Below are 20,516 nucleotides of genomic sequence, written 5' to 3'. Positions count from 1 at the left end.
GTTGATTTTTATTTAGTCCCATCAATCTAAGTCTGATTATTAAATGTAGAAATATATGTTATTCATAGTATATTAAAAACTAGATATTTGATATCCATCATATCATAGACTAATTTTCACAAATGCCTAGGGTGCCTAAATGGTTTTCTTGGCTTCACTGGAGATGACTGGTAATTACAGATTTGCTTTGTTTATGTCACCGTATTCCTATTATGTTAATATGTGTGCGCAAGTTAGTAGTTTAAAACTTATACATACTTAAGGTACTCTACAAGAAGATATGTCAAAGAAATAATCAATCCTCCCATGTTTTCTTCCATATGCTACCTCTATAGCTTTTCTTCTTCCTTCCTAATTACAACCCTTAAATAGAATTCGTGCCTCATATCGAATTTACCGAGTATCATAATTCCTCCAGGTGGTAAAGATACCTCGAGACAAGTGCTGGGCATAGAAGCCACAGGGCATAAATCTGCAACAATATGGCTTCTCTCTCACTTACCAACTTTACATTTCCCTGTATGGCCCCGGAAGATGACTGGTTAGCCAGAGACGGGTAAGATTCCTCAAGGGAGGAACAACCTAAGACAGGCACAGTCGTAGGGGGGCCATCAGGTGAGAAATTGGGGAACAACAGTGGTGAAGCTTAGAACCTCACCCCACCCCTGTGTTGAAAGAAAGCTTCTGCATCTATGGATGTTTTATTGCCCTTGTCTAGCTCGGATTAGCACATAGTCTACAGGCACACACCTGATCATCTACAATTGCTCTCTTACAACACTAAACTATGTTTTCTACCTTTATCATGCATCTACCTACCACTTCAGCAGTCTATTAAAAATAAAAATAATAATAATAATAAAGGGAGAAATGTGGGATCCACATATAAATCAAGTATAAAAATCAAACGAATATTCATATTTGACCTGATTGTTTATAGTTCATAATGTGTGATCAAAACCGAAAGTTTCTGTGATGAATGCCCCTGTACTGTTCACCATGTAAGAACTTATTCACTACGTAAGAATTTGTTCACCATGTAAGAACTTGTTCGTTATGCTTCAGAAGATTGGAGACTGATGAGAACTAGGCTTGGGGTGGATTAATGATTGTGCATTGAGCATTGACCCCCCTATACAGAATTTTATTGTTAACAACCATCTGATCAATAAATATGAGAGATGCCCTCTCAAAAAAAAAAAAAAAAAAAACCCAGATATTTGAAATATGGGCTTCATAAAATTTATCTTCACTGTTTTCTTCTTTTAAGTATGTAGTAGTATTTTACATCAGTAAAGAAAATTCATAAATAGTGCTGATTTATTATAGGTAAGTTTAACAGATCAGCCCAAGGCAGTCAGTGCTTAATATCTTATCTTACTACAGATTGTGTTGCATACAATTTAACTTACTAGCTTGGTTGATGTTTGTAGTAATTATATTTGTTTTTATTTATCCAATTAGCAGTAATCTTTGTAATATATTTCTTTCAGCAAATTTCTTTTGGATACTTATCTACAGTTATAATGATACATATATAGGCTGTTCATATTATCTAGTTGACATTGTATAGGAGGACTAACATTTACACTTAAACTCTGAATCTGTTATTTGTGCATATCTGAATTAAGCCATAAGACTCAACATAACCTTAACATGGATGGAGCTAGAGGGTATTATGCTCAGTGAAATAAGTGAGGCAGAGAAAGACAAATACCAAATGATTTTCCTCATTTGTGGAGTATAACGACGAAGCAAAACTGAAGGAATAAAATAGCAGCAGACTCAGACTCCAAGAAGGGACTAGTGGTTACCAAAAGGGAGGGGTGGGGGAGAGTGGGTTGGGTGGAGGGGTGGAGGGAGAAAGGGATTGTGGGGTATCATTGGTGCATATGGTGTAGGGGGTCACGGGGAAGACAGTGTAGCTCAGAGAAGACAAATAGGGACTATGGTATCTTACTACACTGATGGACAGTGGCTATAATGGGGTATGGGGGGAACTCGATAATAAGGGTGAGTGTAATAACCACATTGTTTTCTTTGAAACCTTCATAATGGTGTATATCAATGATACCTTAATTTTAAAAAAAGAAAAAAATTCTATACAGAAATTTTGGAATAACAAGTGAAAAAAAATAGACTACATAATGAGAATTGAAATAAGCTTTAATCCTGAGAAAGTACCCCTTCTTACCAGTGACAGTGGTATATGATTTTACTAGATTTTATGATTTTTCTTTTGTTTTCCAAACTGATTTCTCATTATTATTTGAGTTTAAGGTTATTGCATTAGTCTGCATCACAGCTTAATATAAAATCATGTTCATTATATGATTTTCATTTGGGAAAGTTTTTCACAACAGAACTGTAAAAATCTGTAATGGTAAAACAGTAAAAATAAAAGCAGACTTTACATAGCTCTTACTGTGTGCCAGGAACTATTCTAAGTGTTTTACATATATTAACTCCTTAAAACTCTATGAAGTAAGTACTGTTCTTATCTCCATTTTACAAGTGAGGAAACCAAGGCTAGTTAACCAGAGAGCTGGATTTGAACTTAGTCTTTCTGGCTCCCAGTGATTGTGACCTTTTTGTACCATAGTGATTTCTTCTTTTGTAGGTTAAGGTTAAAAATCCACTTTCTCTGAAACAAAAGAATACCACTTCTGGTTGGAAACCTTAAAGAGGGAGGTGTTACCTGGTCTTTTTATTAATGCTAGGTTAAGGCAAATTGCACATCCTTTACTACCTATGATTCTTAGATAGCAAAAACCACATATTAAGAAAGCAGAACAGGACTAGATCCTTCCCTCTTAAAAAAAAATACCTTATGGAAGTTAATTACTTTTTAGATATTTGCAGAAAAAGTAGTATATTTAATAAAATACATTGTATATTACTAAAAGTCTCTTATCCTTGACCTTAATATGTTTCCTTTCTTTGATCTGCATAGTATTAAATAAGTGTTTGTAAGGCTCTTAAACTCTGCAGTATTAATGTCCCCAGTATGAATTTGACAAGTTTGAAATATAAAACAGAAGACTTAAGACTGAAATTTCTGACTTAACCTCTAGCCTCTTTTCCAAATTAGGAAATTTGTGCAAAGTTAAGTACATCCATTTCTTTATGACTACCATATTTAGAGCAATATATTTAAATTAGTGTCTTTATTTTTACTTAGCAAAGAGGAGGGAGCTTTCATAAACCAATTCCTTTTTTAATTAAAAAATGCAAATAGTCATTTAGAATATTATTAAACATAAATATTATTCTTCTGTGCCTTTATTATTCCCAAATTTAAAAAAATTTGTTGCATCTCTATGGGAAGGAGATGATTTGATATTAGTTGAAGTCCAGCTTAATGCAAGAGTCCAGGACTCAAATATGATGAATTATTTTTATGTGTTTTTGAAAACAACTGAGAATAATGGAATCTGGATAACAAAAAATGACAGTTATTTCTGGTAAGAAATGACACTTGGTTAGGGATATCACTTGTTTTAATTCTTATATATCAACTTCCCTTATTAATTCAGACATTAATTAAGTACATGATTTTCCTTAGTAGCTTCTCTTTTTTGTTTTCTCTGGTGGGAAAAGTATTGTTATTGAGCTGAAAAGTGTAAGCTTTGCTATAGTGATTTACTTGTTGGTATTTAGAATGTTCTTTGATTTAAACATTTAATTTTTGTTTCAAAAACAACTCTTTTGTATGTGGGTTTGATAATCAGTTTATCTCTTAAAATTCAATAGTTTCCTTTCATCTGAAATTTAATAATGTAACAATTACTGAATTTAGGAAAATTGTTGCTATCAGCACTATTACTATGGTAATGAATTAGAATGATTAGCTCTTAGGTGGAATTGAACTTTATTATTTGGTTTCCATAGTAGTTGAAAAAGATGTAGGTCAGATTCACCTGTTCTTCCCTTTTTTTCAAAGTAAGTGGGAATTTTAATTTAGCGCAATGATGTTAATTTTTTTCCTACTAGATTGATGATATTAATATGATAATCCCACTCTATTTGCTAGCAGCATAATCCAAAATATGTGTGTATGATTTATTCTTTTAATATTTAAAATTTAGAGAACATTTTAGAATAAGAAACAGTGTATACATGTCTTATAAAAAAAGATACCCTACTAATCAATATGTCATTACTTCACTGAATTTTTCAAATCTCCTTTTCCTTTTCACCAAGACTTGCTTGGCTGTACTTTAGGAAGCAGTGATTAGATAACGCTGATGAATAAGTGTTCTTGAGAGTGCAAATGAGAGCTTTTGCAAAGAGAATAAGCCATCGCTTATATTGGTGTGGCATTCAGTAGCTAGATGAACTTTAAATCTTTGCTTTATCTCATTTCTATGCATTTCCTGTTGGTATATATTTGTTTAGTGTTGGTACCTCACATTCTGTGAAATTGTTTATTTGGAGTAACTCTGTTTATTGATTCTTACCCAGTTTTTTTCAGAGGCTTGCCTTTAAAAAAAATATAGAGAACCACCAAAATTCTAAATGTTATTTCATACATAGTCTGAAATGGATAGTTTCCTCCTTTTTGACTGGCCAGTTTTTTATCTTCTGGTAAAATGGCTTTCAAACTTTTTGGGTCATGATCTACTATAAGATGCATCTTTCATTGTTACCCAGTACTTACACACACACATATATATTAATATTTGAAACAATATTTATCTTTATCACTACTGATGCATTGTAATATTTTCTATTCTGTTTTATTGTATTTCATTTAAAACAAGCTGTTGGTCTCCTCTAAGTTGATATATGACCTACTAATGCATTGTACCAGTACCAGCAGTTTGAAAAATTCTAGTGACTGCTAGATTTTTTCCAATATTGTCTTTTGGGAATTGAAAATGTTTGGTTTTCCTGGTTTTTTTTTTTTCTTTCTCTGAAATGTTATCTTGACTCTGTTGAGCTTTTTACCAAAGTAATTGTGCCCTATTGCCCTGATTACATTGCTGTTATGTGTTCTTTACTGTGTCTAGGCATCATCTTTAAAATTACAATAGTATAGAGCCATGAGGTTGAAAATGTACCTCTCAATATAAAAACAGACAAAACAGAATGAACAGAACAGTAGACTCAGAGACACTGAGAAGTGACTAGTGGTTACCATAGGGGGAGGGGTTAGGGTGAATGAATGGGGAGGGTGAGGGGCACAAAAATTCTCAATCACAATATAAGTTGGTCATAGGGATAGTAGTACAGCATGGAGAATATAGTCACTGATTCTGTAACATCTTCCTATGTTGACAGTTAGTAACTACACTAGTGGGGGTGAGGATTCAATAATATGGGTAACTGTTAAACTACTGTGTTGTGTACTTGAAACTAATATAAGATTATGTATCAGTGATACTTAAAGAAAAAAAAAGAAAATGCACCTCTCACGCAGAGCATCTATTATTAGAATCCTTTGCTTGTTTCCATGTAACAGTAAAAGTTTAGGACAATTAAGTTGTTTTTCACAAATTTTTCTTTTGCTCTTGGCAACTAGTCAAAAGGTTACAAAGCTGCTTTATTCTGCTTTCTTCTGGCCCTAGTCCAGTCTTTGTAAACCAAGAAAAGAGAACTCAGAAGTGTAGTGGTTTTCTCCTGTGTATATAGTCAGGTGAACATAACACGATTAAAGAGTCATTAGGGTGTGTTACAGTGGACTGCATTTATTTATTTTCCTGACTCTTTTCCTGTAATCCACAAAGGAGAAAATGTGGTAGAGATATCAACAGTCCTAGCATATTTGAGTCATTGGAGTGGGGCAGGGTCAGCAGGCATATTCTACTCTTTTAAACACTACCCCTTAACACTTAATGAGCACTTACTATGTGCTAGACCCTATTTAAAGCATTTCACTTGTGTTAAGTCATATTTACTTGGGAGGTCTGGGAGAAGAATGAGAATGAAAAAGAGTAAAGAAGAAAACTTACCTTCTTAGTATCTTCACATTAACCCTTGGCTTGTGAATTCTGTCTACTGGTGACTCTAGCATAGCATAGCATATATTTTTAGCTTGGTCAGCTTTTTAAAATCATCAGTCCTATCTCTGATGTTCCATATTGAGGCACGTAGCTGTGGTTTGAGAACTCAGGCTTTGAAGCTAGGCTATCTGGGCTTAAATTTCAGGTTGGTGACTTTCTAGGTATATAATCTTGGGCAAGTTGCTCTCTGTGCTTTAGTTTTCTCATCTGAAAAATGGCAATAATAATAAATAGTATCTATCTTAAAGACTTACTGAAAGGATTAAATGTGTTGATATATTTGAAGTTCTTAGAACAGTGTCTGAACCATAAAAAATCCATAAATGTTATTTATTAATAACTCAGAACTCACAGTTGTTCTCCTGCAAGTATTTGTGACCATGATGAGTTCTGCATATTTGCTAAGCAACAGGATGTGACTGACATTTAGTGTTTCATTGACCAGAAACTTGACGGTAGCTTTCCTTGAAGACTTGTAGGGAAAGTTTTTGTGTAGGGTACTTGGAATCAAAGGCAAGTGACAGAGGGTATGAGGGCTATGGGCCCAACTTGTTTAATTTCTCATAGGAATCTCTTCTTATTTGGACCTTACCCTGAATATTTTTTTTAACTTTGGTATTATTAATATATAATCACATGAGCAACACTGGTTACTAGATTCCCCCCATTATCAAGTCCCCACCACATACCCCATTACCGTCACTGTCCATCAGCATAGTAAGATGCTATAGTCACTACTTGTCTTCTCTGTGGTATATGTATGCCTTCCCCATACCCTGAATAATTTTAATATTTTGCCCTTTGAAACACTAAGAGGAACTAGTTAATAAATTGATTTTTACTTGACCAAATTTCTTTCCTGAGTCTCTCTTAAGACTAAGATACTTATTTATTTTTAACAAACAGTTATATCATGTTTATTCCTATGTCCCAGGTACTATTCTAAAAGCTTTACAGATGGTAACTCATTTAAACCTATGGCAAGCTTCGGAGAAAGACACTATTATCATTATTCCTATTTTATAGGTGAACTAACTGAGGCCCAGGAAGGTTAAATAACAAGTCTAAGATCCCACACCACTCATCAGTGACAGAGCTGGGATTTGAACCTAAGTAGTTTGGCTCCAGAGTTAATGCTTGACGTATGGCAAACCTGCCTCTTATAGGGATGAATTATGTTGAAAAGGGTAAAATAAACAAGTTCTAAAACTCACTTAACTATTCTTCACTCTCTGTGCTGAAATGACAGTACTGACATTATGGGTGATTATTTTTGGCTGATGGATTTTTGAAGGAATAAATGCATGTGGAGAAATAAAACATTAATAAAAGAACTGAACCTATGTTTTAATAGTTCTTCCAAAAGCCAAAGACATGCATTTCAAAAGACTTGGTGTATGGTATAAAGTAAGTTTTATCTGAATACTGGAGAGCTAACTGATATGTAGGTATGATATATAGATATAAAGAATGATATTTAGAATTTTGACTTAAAAATATACAAATTTTCCTATACAACTGGAAGCAAGACATTTATAGAATACTCATGTTGGAGTATACCATGTGTCAGCCATAGCACCTACGGAAAACACTGATTCTCTTAAAAACGTTAACTTTACAGATTTAAGGAGGATGAAGATAAAGTTTTGGAGGCTGTGAGTTCTATGGAGTCTGGATCTACACACTGAGAGAAATTCTTATGCTTTATGATTGACAAATTAGTAAAAGCTGAGGAGTGGTCCAAGGAAAATTGGAAGGAATGTAGCAGAAGAAAACTGTTGGATTATTATTAAGTTTCACTTTGACACGTCTAATTCGATTAACTCATTACTCTATACTTTTTACTGTGGTTTTAGAATTTTTTCCTCTGGAGCACATCTCCATATGTTATTGGATGCTTGTAGGGAAATGTTTGTGTTAGTTTTTATTAAAGATTGCCTTATAGACAACTTCTAAGTGTGACTTTTCAAGAACTAATATTAGAAATTATAAAACCAATTCTTAAAGAATCTATTCCTGATAAAATATTTTTCCTGTTAAGAATTTGGTACAGCCTAAATGCATTTAAAAAGATAATAATTCTTTCTCACTAGGTTCTGATAGTATTCTGTTAAGTGTAAAGTTACTATAAATATTCCTACAGCTGACAATACTATGATATGCTGGCCAGTCATGCCTCCCAAATAAAGTAGCCAGAAGAATTCCCCAACTTTACCACAGTCAGTTGGCTGGACTGTTTATTTATGGAAGGAGTTGACCAGCATGGTGATGGCTTTTGTCCTGTTCACAGTACTTCCTGCAGGGCAGATGTAGTTGGTTGTAATTTTTTTTGACCACATAAATGTTCTTTGTGCTGGTGGCTGAATTGTGAGAGTTAAATGTCTCTTAGGGTCACTCCAGAGAAAGCTTTACGGGAGGTCAGCTGAGTGTAGGTCTGCTGGATATTTGTGTCTACTTCAGCAAGACTCAAGTACAAACTACTGAGTTGATATGTTGGATATGTTAGATGTTTTTTAAAAGGTAGTAAGTGAGGAAGGTTGCCATTAGCTGATGAGACATTGGTGAATTTCTGAAAGACCAGGGAACAATGAGATTGGATCTATAAACTAGGAGAAGTCACAGCTGAAATTCAATGTAGAAGTTTGAGAAATATATCGGATTCCAAGTAAACAAATGGGAAAAATTAAAGGGTGCCAGGAGCATTCATCGGTTTCCTGGCTCTTGCTCTTGATGTTGAGCATCTAGTATTTGTTCCCTGGATAAAACCCAGAGAAATATTTTCCAAACACATCGAACAATCTGCCTGGGGAGGGTCTGTTCTCACCATGGCATTAAGTGTGTGTAAATCAAATCATGTCATTCTTTTACTTGAAGCACTCATTGCGTTCCTAAACTCTGGCCTGTGTGATCAAGACTGTGATCTGACCCTTGACTTCTTCTCAGGCCTCATTTCCTACCACACATTCACTTGCTAACATTGGCCTTTTTGCTATTTCTCAAACATGCCGAGATGTTACTCTTTCGATTTCTTCATACTTGTTACCCTCTGAAACCCCCCCTTCACATCTTCGCATATTCTTATAGGTCTCTCCTCCTTTTCATTATTCAGACCTCTGCTGAAACCTCAGAGTAATTATCACCCTATCTGAAATAGCTCCCTTGTAGTTACTGTTTGTTTATTTTTCCATAGTACTTACTACTTTTTGACACTATATTACCTTATTTATTAGTTTATCATCCAATTAGAATATATGTTTTTTGAGGCTGGGGAGTTTGTGTTCATCACTGAATTCCCAGTATCTAAGCTGATGCTTGGCACAAAGTAGACACTCAATAAATATTTTATAAATGAATGTATGAATTTTGAGGTTAGGGAAAGAATCAGGAACAGCTTGAAGCAACTATAGACCATTAGGCCAGAAGCAAAAAGCAAAATGAGTGCCTAACTCCAATGTTTCTCCCCAGGGTAAAGCTATGATAGCTGCTTTCCAAAGTGAGTCCTGGCATGAGACCAAATGTAGCCCTGATAATTTAGATGATGCTCTGAAGACACAGGAATTCATATCCAGAAAGCAAGTTACCTACAGACACTACCTAATTACATATTTCACCCTTCTTTCATAGTTTCTAGAAGTGGATGTATGTAACTAGAACTTGCATATAAGAACAAATGAACAAAGATTCTCATCCATTCTGAGGAAAAACTGTTTAGTTGAAACTCCAAATACAAATGTAAACGAATAACATAGATTTATCAGTTATTAGAGAAAAATTAATACTATGAAAGAGAGGTACCCAATACAACCAAAACTAAAGGAAGTAGTGAATAGTGTAAACCGAAGATCTTAAAGATAACCATTTTAAGTAATCTCAGAGGAGATAAAGGAAATAACAGATGTAAACACTGAAATTTTTAAAAATTGAAAAATGGGCTTAATAGCAATTAGTAAGTATAACTATTGAGCAAAGATTCAAACGCAGGATGTCAACAATATTGGCAGAGTAAGAACCTCTAAAAATTCTTTCCGCTGTAAAGCAGTGAGAATACTGGCAAAAAAAATAGAATCAGCTTTTTTAGAACTCTGAAAATTAATCATAGACTTGCAGCAATCTGAAGGCATTTATTAAAAAAAAAATAGCTGAAATCTTAGCAAAAACAGTGAACTTTGTAGCATTTTAACTTGCCTGTTCCCATTTCCCTCTCTCCAGTTCCACAGTATCCTTGAAAACCAACAGCCTCCAAAATGATGAGAACTGCAGCTTGGAAGCCACAGGAAGGGGCAGAACAAGATTGGAACCCCTTTAAAGCCCTGTTCCTAGAGAATTGTCATTTTTTGACCTGTTTGGTGATTCCTTGAAAGGCCTCATTTGCAGGACTGTCTTTATTTGATCTGACTTCGAGCTCACCCTGTACAAACAAGCCTTTTCCCCCTCAGAATGTTCATTGAAGACAATTAGAGGCAATTATTGAACATTTTATCTGCCTGTGGTGTAACAGTGGCCAAACAACAGGCTAACCAAAAAGCTTAAGAGGAAAATCTGGGGAATAAGAACATTAAGAGGATTTGTTAAGCTCTGATGTACTTCTGGGAACCTAGAAGGCTGGGTATATGTATATGGATGTGTGCATGTTTAGAAAAGATTTGAGAAGGCCCTGAGCTCTCAATCCTGGTTCTTCTTGAGGCTCTGAGCACGCAGGTAGCAAGGACTAAAACGGGGTTATGAAATTGACTGGCTGAGTGTTAAAGGTGTGCCAGTATAGACTGGCAGATTTATTGGTCCCAGGCATCTTAGGAAATCTGTCTAGTCATTAGCTGACCATTAAACTAACAGCAGAGACTTCAGTGGCTACATATGACAGAGTATCTAAACTCTATAAGGAATTAGTTTCTCTATTTCTTTGCCCTATTTTATTTTACTACTATTGCTTGAATAATAATACACTTGTTAATTGTTCTTCCTTCTAATTAGAATATAAATGCATTGAAAGCAGACTCTTTTTTCACAGTGCTTTTTCTCCAGTGCCTAGAATAATGCCTAGTACATACAATATTTTTTGAAATAATGAGTACGTGTATGACTCAGATATCAATACTGTTTACTTACTCTCCTCTAAAAATTTGAGTCTGTTGCTCCCTGAAAACAGTATTTTTTTCTTTGTTGTGTATATTTTATGTTTCATTCCTTTACTAATTATTTTTTTCATTTTTTTAAATTAAAGTGTCATTGAGATACAATCTTATGTTGGTTTCAGATATATGACAACAGTTGTTCATCTGTTCACCAGTTACCCGTATTATTAAATCCTCATCCCAACTAGTATAGTTACTATCTTGTCAACAGGAAGATGTTACAGAATCATTGGCTATATTTTCCATGCTGTACTGCTATCCCTGCGACCAACTTATATTATGATTGAAAATTTTTGTGCCCCTTTATCCCCCTCATTCTCCTCTACCCACCCACTCTAGCCTCTCTCCCATGGTAATCACTAGTCACTTCTCAGTGTCTATGAGTCACAAGTAAGTGAAATCATACGGTATTTGTCTTTTCTCCACGTGGCTAATTTCACTTAGCATAATACCCTCTAGGTCCATCCATGTTGTCACAAATGGCAGGATTTCTTTCTTCGGAATGGCTAAATAGTATTCCATTGTATATATGTACCACATCTTTATATGTTCATCTGTTGACAGACACTTAGGTTGCTTCCATATCTTGCCTACTGTAAATAATGCAGCAATAAACATAGAGGTGCATATATCTTTTCGAATCAGGGATTTTGTTTTCTTCAGGTTAATTCCTTGAAGTGAAATTACTTGGTCCTTTGGTATTTCTATTTTTAGTTTTTTTGAGGCACCTCCATACTGCTTTCCACAGTGGCTGTACCAATTTACATTCCCTTCAGCAGTGTAGGAGGGTTCCCTTTTTTCCAAATCCTCAGCAACACTTGTTATTTCTTGTCTTTTGGGTACTGATCATTCTAACAGGTGTGAGGTGATACCTCATTGTTATTTTGATTTGCAATTCCCTGATGATTAGGTGATGGGTTTTTATTGGCTGAGTTGTGGCAGTTTCTCATTGGCTAAGGTATTGCTAAACAAGGAGAAAACCACCTTTCTCCCACTGGGTAGTAAAGTAGGCTTCTTCCTGTTGGGGTCTACAGTGGAGGACAAGTTGATAGGACATAAGAGCTTCCCTTTCACAGCTTACTGACTCCATTTCAAATGAAATTGCCTTTTTTCATTTTCTCATTTATAAAGACACTTGAGACAGCATCTGTGGCCTCGCCAGGTAATGCAGGATAATCCCACCTCAAAATCGTTGGTTTTAGCTGCAAAGACTTTCCAAATAAGGTAGCATTCACTGGTTCTGGGAATTAGGATGTAGACCCACCTTTCACCAGTGTATTTCATGATAGCTGTCTATATCTGTATTTGGGGAAGTCCTAAAATCCTCTGTCTCTTTTTCTCCCTTTCCCTCCCTCCCCCTTCTCTGGCCTCTCTCCCTCTTTCCCTACACCCTCCTCTGTCTTTCCATTCTCCCTTTTTTTTCCTCTTAAAACATTAGCCTATTAAGAGAGAAATTGAAGGGCTTCTAACCTCTAAAGTAGTAGTACCTTGCCATCATCCCTTGTTATGGATGTGATATTATAATTTTATTTAAAGTATATTGTTCCTTGCTTTTATTTGAAGGGAACTTTTCAGTCAACACAACTTTTAAATGATGCTCCTCAAATTAATTAACAAAACTTTGTAAAGAATTAAAGTTCTGATTTAGGCAGCCCTTGTGAAAAATGGGAAAAGTGAAGATTTGAATTTTTTGTGCCCCTAAATATATTGAAGGTACTTAATGAACTGGTTTTAAGTAAATCAAGGAATCAAGAGCCTGGAAATTGTGCTTAATTGAACAGATATTTATTAAATGTCCTCTGTGTGCTATCAGATACTAAAATGTAGAAGATGATCTCTGCCATTGTAGAATTTAGGCTCAAGATTCCCCAGGAATCTTAGAAACAAAGGAAAATTAGTAGTTGTTTGTTCAGGGCAAGTTACACTCTCAGACTGATTGTCTTTACCAATAATTTATTTAATATGGCTCACTGCAGGAATTACAATTTATAATATTTTACAGGCCAACAACATACAGGATAATATCTCTTAAGCAATAAAGAAATAACATACTTCAAACCAATAATAGATTAATTACACTGTTGTTCCAGATAATGGAGAGATGAAAGAAATAAAGTCCAAATTTAGGATATAAACTGCTGGCTTAGGTCCCTCACTGCCCGCACACTTAGTAAGCAATGGTACCAGTGCTGGCAGGCAAGGTGGGCTGCTCTGAAGGCTATTACTCCAGGAACTGTTGCATATGAGGAGTGGCGTCATCAAGGCAGGAGCAGATACCCCTTTTCCTGAGACTACTTCATGTTTTAACACCACTGCTCACCAAGAGTAGCTTGGCCAGGGAAGGAGCAAGTGTCTCAAGATCTTTGGAGAGCTGTTTAGATCAGGCTAGAATAGTCTTGCCCAGACCAAACACTGTTGAGTTTCTGGTCAAGCTTCTTGGTCTTAAAAACCTAAAAGTCTGTCACGGGATGGACACCACTGCCCTTATGGTTGTGTCTGTGATGTAATGGTCTCTTCCTTCCAGATGCAGGAGTTTGGTAAGAAAGTCCTAATATCCAACTTCAGAACAGCTTAATTGAAACAGGTTATTCAGAAGAAGTTGAAACTACAGACAGCCTTGTCCAAAACAAGCTTTGGAAACATAGATTTGAAATCATAACAAGTCAGTACACAACTGTAGTCTTGAGGTCAGAGGAATAATTTTGAAGAATTCTTAATTTTTAAATAATAATGAAGCAGAAAACTCTTTCACCAATAACTTTGAGGTTTTAGTGGTTGGGAGATATTTTATTTTTCTAAAACTATGGTGCTTGTCTCTGACTAGAAGTGGTGTAAGAATTTTTTTATATACCTTGTAATTAAATGAATTGTTTCATTAACAGTAGATCAAAATCTGCACATTGTAAATTAAAGACATGGTTGTAAAGGTAAATAGTTATTTTTGCTACACCATACAAGAAGTTTAAAAGCATAAAAAAGGATCTCATTTTAGGATTTTTAAGAGGTCTTTAAAGTGTGAGTTAACACACTGAAGAAGTTTGAATTTATAAACTTAAAACACTCAAAACTTAAAAGCATGCTGTTATACCATGAAATCTAAGTAATAAAATAGTTAAAGATTTAATTAAGGAAAAGGAATAAATGGCCTAAGGCAATATTAGGAATGTATTTTTAAAAGAGAATCATGTGCTCAGTATTCTACATGAAGGGCAAAATTCAGACAAGGAAGTTCAGTCTGGAGTTACAGTATTGTTTCTGTTACAGTTAGACTTCATGAGGCAATGCCTTCACCTCTGGTTTTAGTTTACTCAACCCTAAAACAAAGTTTCTCTCTAACAATTACATAATACTCTGTGTTCCTTGAGCATCTTATATTTTGTATTTTCTTGCATTCATATAGTAATTTCTGTCCAGAAGGATAAAACCAAATATGAGTGTCTTCTGATACCAAATGCTTTAACTGTTGGAACTTCAGTGCTTTTACTCAGAACCATAAAATGAACCAACCCTGGAGTTTATGTGTAGGGTTTAACTTCTTATGAAAGACATAACAGAATGAAAAATTAAATGAATCTTTCTGTGTGTGTGTTGTCCTGCATGTCATTAAGATTTGGGGATGGACAGCTACATGAAAGAGAATGAAACTGGATCATTGTCTAACCCCATACACAAAAGTAAATTCTAAATGGATCAAAGACCTGAGTGTAAGTCATGAAATCATAAAACTCTTAGAAAAAAGCATAGGCAAAAATTTCTTGGACATGAACATGAGCGACTTCTTCATGAACATATCTCCCCGGGCAAGGGAAACAAAAGCAAAAATGAACAAATGGGACTATATCAAGCTGAAAAGCTTCTGTACAGCAAAGGACACCATCAATAGAACAAAAAGTATCCTACAGTATCGGAGAATATATTCATAAATGACATCCGATAAAGGGTTGACTTCCAAAATATATAAAGAGCTCATGCACCTCAACAAACAAAAAGCAAATAATCCAATTAAAAAATGGGCAGAGGAGCTGAACAGACAGTTCTCCAAAGAAGAAATTCAGATGGCCAACAGACACATGAAAAGATGCTCCACATCATTAATCATCAGAGAAATGCAAATTAAAGCCACAATGAGATATCACCTCACACCAATTAGGATGGCCACCATCCAAAAGACAAGCAACAACAAATGTTGGCGAGGTTGTGGAGAAAGGGGAACCCTCCTACACTGCTGGTGGGAATGTAAATTAGTTCAACCATTGTGGAAAGCACTATGGAGGTTCTTCAAAAATCTCAAAATAGAAATAACATTTGACCCAGGAATTTCACTTCTAGGAATTTACCCTAAGAATGCAGCAGCCCAGTTTGAAAAAAACATATGAACCCCAATGTTTATTCCAGCAGTATTTACAATAGCCGAGAAATGGAAGCAGCCTAAGTGTCCATCAGTAGATGAATGGATAAAGAAGATGTGGTACATATACACAATGGAATATTATTCAGCCATAAGAAGAAAAGAAATCCTACCATTTGCAACAACATGAATGGAGCTAGAGGGTATTATGCTCAGTGAAATAAGCCAGGCAGAGAAAGACAAGTATCAAATGATGTCACTCATCTGTGGAGTATAAGAACAAAGAAAAAAAACTAAAGGCAAAACAGCAGAATCACAGAACCCAAGAATGGACTGACTGTTACCTAAGGGAAAGGGACTGGGGAGGATAGGTGGGAAGGGAGGGATAAGCGGGGGGAAGGGACATTGCTATTAGCAGACATAATGTAGAAGGGGGGCATGGGGAGGGTTGTACAACGTAGAGAAGACAAGTAGTAATTCTGTAGCATCTTACTACACTGATGGACAGTGACTGTAATGGAGTTTGTCGGGGGACTTGGTGATGGGGGGAATCTAGTAAACATGATGTTCCTCATGTAATTGTAGATTAATGATACCAAAAAAAGAAAAAGATTTGGGGATAAGGGAGGATTGCTGCAATTTAAATTGCTTTTCTCTCAAAATTGAAAAATTTTCCTGACAAAAAAGGGTGGGGCAATAATGGAGAATTTATGTCCAATTTTAGCTAATGTCTTAAGGAACATTTTTGTAGATGCATTTTTTAAATAATGTATATAAACATTTTAATACACAAACCTTAAAATATCCAACATCATATCCCTTTGTATCTGCTTCTGACTCTTATCAGTTAATCTAAGTTATTAACATTATGCTATAATTAATGTAAAATCATGTTTTTTCACCTTTTAAATGAACTTGTATTGAAAGGTTACAGTCTACCTTTTAATACAGAATGTTCAGTAGTAGAATTACAGCATATATAAACCATTCTCACATGTTACTTTCTAATTTTTCATTTCTGTGAACAGACTTTTTTTTAATAGAGTTAGCTTTTTATGCCTCTTTAATTTTGGGGAGAAAAATAAGAAAAGTTATTCAGGTAATGAGAAATTTTATGACCTCTTTTATATTTTAACTGGAGGACAGTCTGAAGATGCGTACTATTTTATAGCTCTGCCTGAACATTCCTTATCTTATAGTCCAAATGACCTTAGGTTTTATTGTTTAGATTTAGTTTTATTAGTTGAATAGGTATGAATTATTATCTAAAAAAAGTCCCCTGACAAAATCCATTACAGTCACTGTCCATCAGCATAGTAAGATGCTGTAGAATTACTACTTGTCTTCTCTGTGTTGCACAGCCCTCCCCATGCCCCCACACACATTATACATGCTAATCATAATGTCCCTTTCTTTTTCCTCCCCCCTTATCCCTCCCTTCCCTCCCATCCTCCCCAGTCCCTTTCCATTTGGTAACTGTTAGTCCATTCTTGGGTTCTGTGATTCTGCTGCTGTTTTGTTCCTTCAGTTTTTTTCTTTGTTCTTATACTCCACATATGAGTGAAATCATTTGGTACTTGTCTTTCTCCACCTGGTTTATTTCACTGAGCATAATACCCTCTAGCTCCATCCATGTTGTTGCAAATGGTAGGATTTGTTTTCTTATGGCTGAATAATATTCCATTGTGTATATGTGCCACGTCTTCTTTATCCATTCATCTACTGATGGATGGACACTTAGGATGCTTCCATTTCTTGGCTATTGTAAATAGTGCTGCGATAAACATAGGGGTACATACGTCTTTTTCAAACTGGGCTGCTGCATTCTTAGGGTAAATTCCTAGAAATGGAATTCCTGGGTCAAATGATACGTCTATTTTGAGCATTTTGAGGAACCTCCATACTGCTTTCCACAATGGTTGAACTAATTTACATTCCCACCAGCAGTGTAGGAGGGTTCCCCTTTCTCCACAACCTCGCCAACATTTGTTGTTGTTTGTCTTTTGGATGGTGACAATCCTTACTGGTGTGAGGTGATATCTTATTGTGGTGTTAATTTGCATTTCTCTGATGACTAGCGATGTGGAGTATCTTTTCATGTGTGTTGGCCATCTGAATTTCTTCTTTGGAAAACTATTCATCTCCTCTACCCATTTTTTAATTGGATTATTTGCTTTTTGTTTGTTGAGATGCATGAGCTCTTTGTATATTTTGAATGTCAACCCTTTATCAGATCTGTCATTTATGAATATATTCTCCCATACTGTAGGATACCTTTTTGTTCTATTGATGGTATCTTTTGCTGTACAGAAACTTTTCAGCTTGATATAGTCCCACCACTTGTTCATTTTTGCTTTTGTTTCCCTTGCCTGGGGAGATATGTTCATGAAGAAGTCGCTCATGTTTATGTCCAAGAGATTTTTGCCTATGTTGTCTTCTAAGAGTTTTATGGTTTCACGACTTGAATTTACTTTTGTGTATGGGGTTAGACAGTGATCCAGTTTCATTCTCTTACATGTAACTGTCCAGTTTTGCCAACACCAGCTGTTGAAGAGGCTGTCGTTTCCCCATTGTATGTCCATGGCTCCTTTACCCATGATCATTTTTGATCAATAAAAAAAATCTGAAAAAAAATCTGTAGTCTTTAATGTTGCTCATATTTTTTAAATCAGTTGGTTCTTGTGTTTAAAAACAAAATTAAAGCACATATTATTGAATATCTTTTTTAAAAAACAATTTACCTTCCTCTTGCCCATTGATAGATTTTATAACTCTTCTCCCATGAGGAGAAGCATCCTCTTCCCTCTCCCTTGCCAAGAATCTACCTATTAGAGGTGCAGTTACTACAGTTAAGACCTTCAATTAAGTAAAACATTGAATATTATCACTTTTTGTTCAGGTGAGAGCTGGTCACAGAAAAATTCAGCAATGGGGTATTAAAGGCATTATATTTCCCTAATGATTTGACTTTATTTTGCTTTTTTTATGTCAGATGAAATCAGGTACATTATGTACATTGGGGCATTATTAAAATGCCTTTAAGTAAAGAGATACTTAAGTTTAAAACCGAGATAGATATAAGCTGGTAAAACATAAAAATGCTTCAGCTTTCACAATTGTAAACCAGTTTCATGTCACATCGATGATGCTTTTTTGCATAGAACAAAACAAATTTAGGGACGAAAGCTCCCGCGAGCTTTAGTTCTTGTGCTCTCTAATTCTGCAGCACTAGTTATCTATGTCATGTAGTATGAGAACTTAGCTTTTGAGGCTCTGTGTATGAGCTACACATAAGTGTGCTGACCTTTAAATTTTTTTTTCTTCTGACATTTTAGATCAGGGCAGGAAGTAAAGCTGTATTAGGGTTAGACAGTTTTGCATCTAATTGTATCCGTTGCACATGTTTTCTCTCCTTATCCCCATTCTGGAGTGTGACTCTAAAATAGTGTGTTGTATTGCACCAAGATAGAGCAAGAGAAGTAGAGGGGAGGTACAACTGAAGTTTTTAATTTCCCTTTTCATGTTTTTTTTTTTTTTTTACCAATTTTCATTACTTCTGCAAGAAGATTCTGTACTTTAGCTTTGTCTGTTATGTAGGTTACCATGGTTAGTAGAGAAAGTGAAAACAGGTATGACTTTAATTAAAAGCATAATAAGCAATCACATCTGTTTCAGAGAAGTGACAGTTTCATTTTTGTTAGGTAGAAATCTGGTTTTTCATTTTTATATTGTAGTTTTCTAATGTCTGTCTCTCTTGCCAGCAGGGCACGGTGAAGTGTTCTTACCAGTAAATGTGGGACGTAGCATCCTATTTTATTTTTTTAATTTGATAATCAGGACAGGAAGAGCAGCTTCTGAGAAGGTAAAGATTTTGCTTAAACAATTTATGATGCAGTATATTTAGTGGAACTTGTTATTTCAGATTAAAATTGGGTCCTAGCTTTACATGATTATTTTTCCTTAATTCTGACATTTAATGTTTGACTTTACTTATTTGCATTAATAAAATAGATCAAGAAGAATTACATTTTTCCTTTAAATTGATTAGATATGTACAGATGATTGTGGAAGTATTTAATATTCCAGTTTGTCCTATTTCAAGTGATTCTGTGTGCCTGTGTTAACAGTTACTGTAAACGTTCCACATTTGAGTAGGTTAGATGTTATCATAATTTATTGACTTGCTAAGCTAGGTTTTATAATTTTTAAATATAACTCTAAACCAAAAAAAAAGGTTTTAGTTATCTGCATGTGGCTGTCATTATAAAATGATTAATACATTAGGCACTATAATAACCATATTTTAAGTACAGCAGAAGTGGTTCCACGTGTTGGCTTTTGCAAGGTATTATAAAAGTTGTGTATACCTATCTTGACTTGGGGCAGCATGTCAGTTTTGAAAAAGCCACGTGCAAGTTTGAGATTTTGAGATTGGAACTCACGTAGAAAGCTTGGGATAGCAATATTAAAAAATTATTTTCTGATGACCTCAATGATAATGCTTTAAGAGTACGTAAAGTGTTGAATTCTCCCTTCTTTTTTAAACAGACTCTGAAGACTGCTAAGAGTCTTGCATTCAATCACTTAAGCATTGTAGAGAAATATTGGTCCTCATGGAAGAAGAGCAAGATTTACCAGAGCAACCAGTAAGTATTTCCTCTAGCAATTTAACGTTGCTTGTAGAAAAGCTGATCTTAAAAGATTTTAAATGTTATTCAGTTATTCTACAGATTACAAATTAGAAATAAAAATAATACTTAATACTTTCCTTTTAAGGAAACAATGTTATATGTTCTTAAATTCATATTTTGCTAACCTAATGCTAAGAAAATTCAGTCTTAAAGGTCTGCTTAGAAAATTTAGCATTACAAAATAAGTGTGTTTGGAAATGTCATTTAAAAAAATGGCTATTCTTACAGTTTATAGAAAAATAAAAGACAATATCTATTTACCAAGCAGTGTACTATTTCTGTCAAAAAATTTAGTTTTATCTTTACCTTAATTTCCCTGACTTAATTTTTTAAAAAGTAG

At 34.9% G+C, this 20,516-nt stretch overlaps 1 protein-coding gene across 3 annotated transcripts in view; it reads left to right on the top strand.

The window, feature by feature from the left end:
* The window catches only part of EYA3 (EYA transcriptional coactivator and phosphatase 3), an 85,325-nt gene that overhangs the window by 3,555 nt on the left and 61,254 nt on the right, over window positions 1–20,516 (top strand). For 2 of the 3 annotated variants that reach the window (XM_017649222.3, XM_073233474.1), the window contains exons 2-3: window positions 19,247–19,347; window positions 20,034–20,131. In XM_017649222.3, coding sequence (XP_017504711.1) covers window positions 20,099–20,131 — 33 coding nt within the window. In that variant the 5' untranslated portion in view covers window positions 19,247–19,347; window positions 20,034–20,098. The remainder of the gene's footprint in view (window positions 1–19,246; window positions 19,348–20,033; window positions 20,132–20,516) is intronic. The other variant, XM_073233475.1, reaches the window with a different exon arrangement.

The sequence above is a fragment of the Manis javanica genome, chromosome 4 (genome assembly GCF_040802235.1).
Source record: "Manis javanica isolate MJ-LG chromosome 4, MJ_LKY, whole genome shotgun sequence".
In the NCBI taxonomy this organism is placed as follows: Eukaryota; Metazoa; Chordata; class Mammalia; order Pholidota; family Manidae; genus Manis; species Manis javanica.
This window is presented reverse-complemented; position numbering and strand designations above follow the sequence as displayed.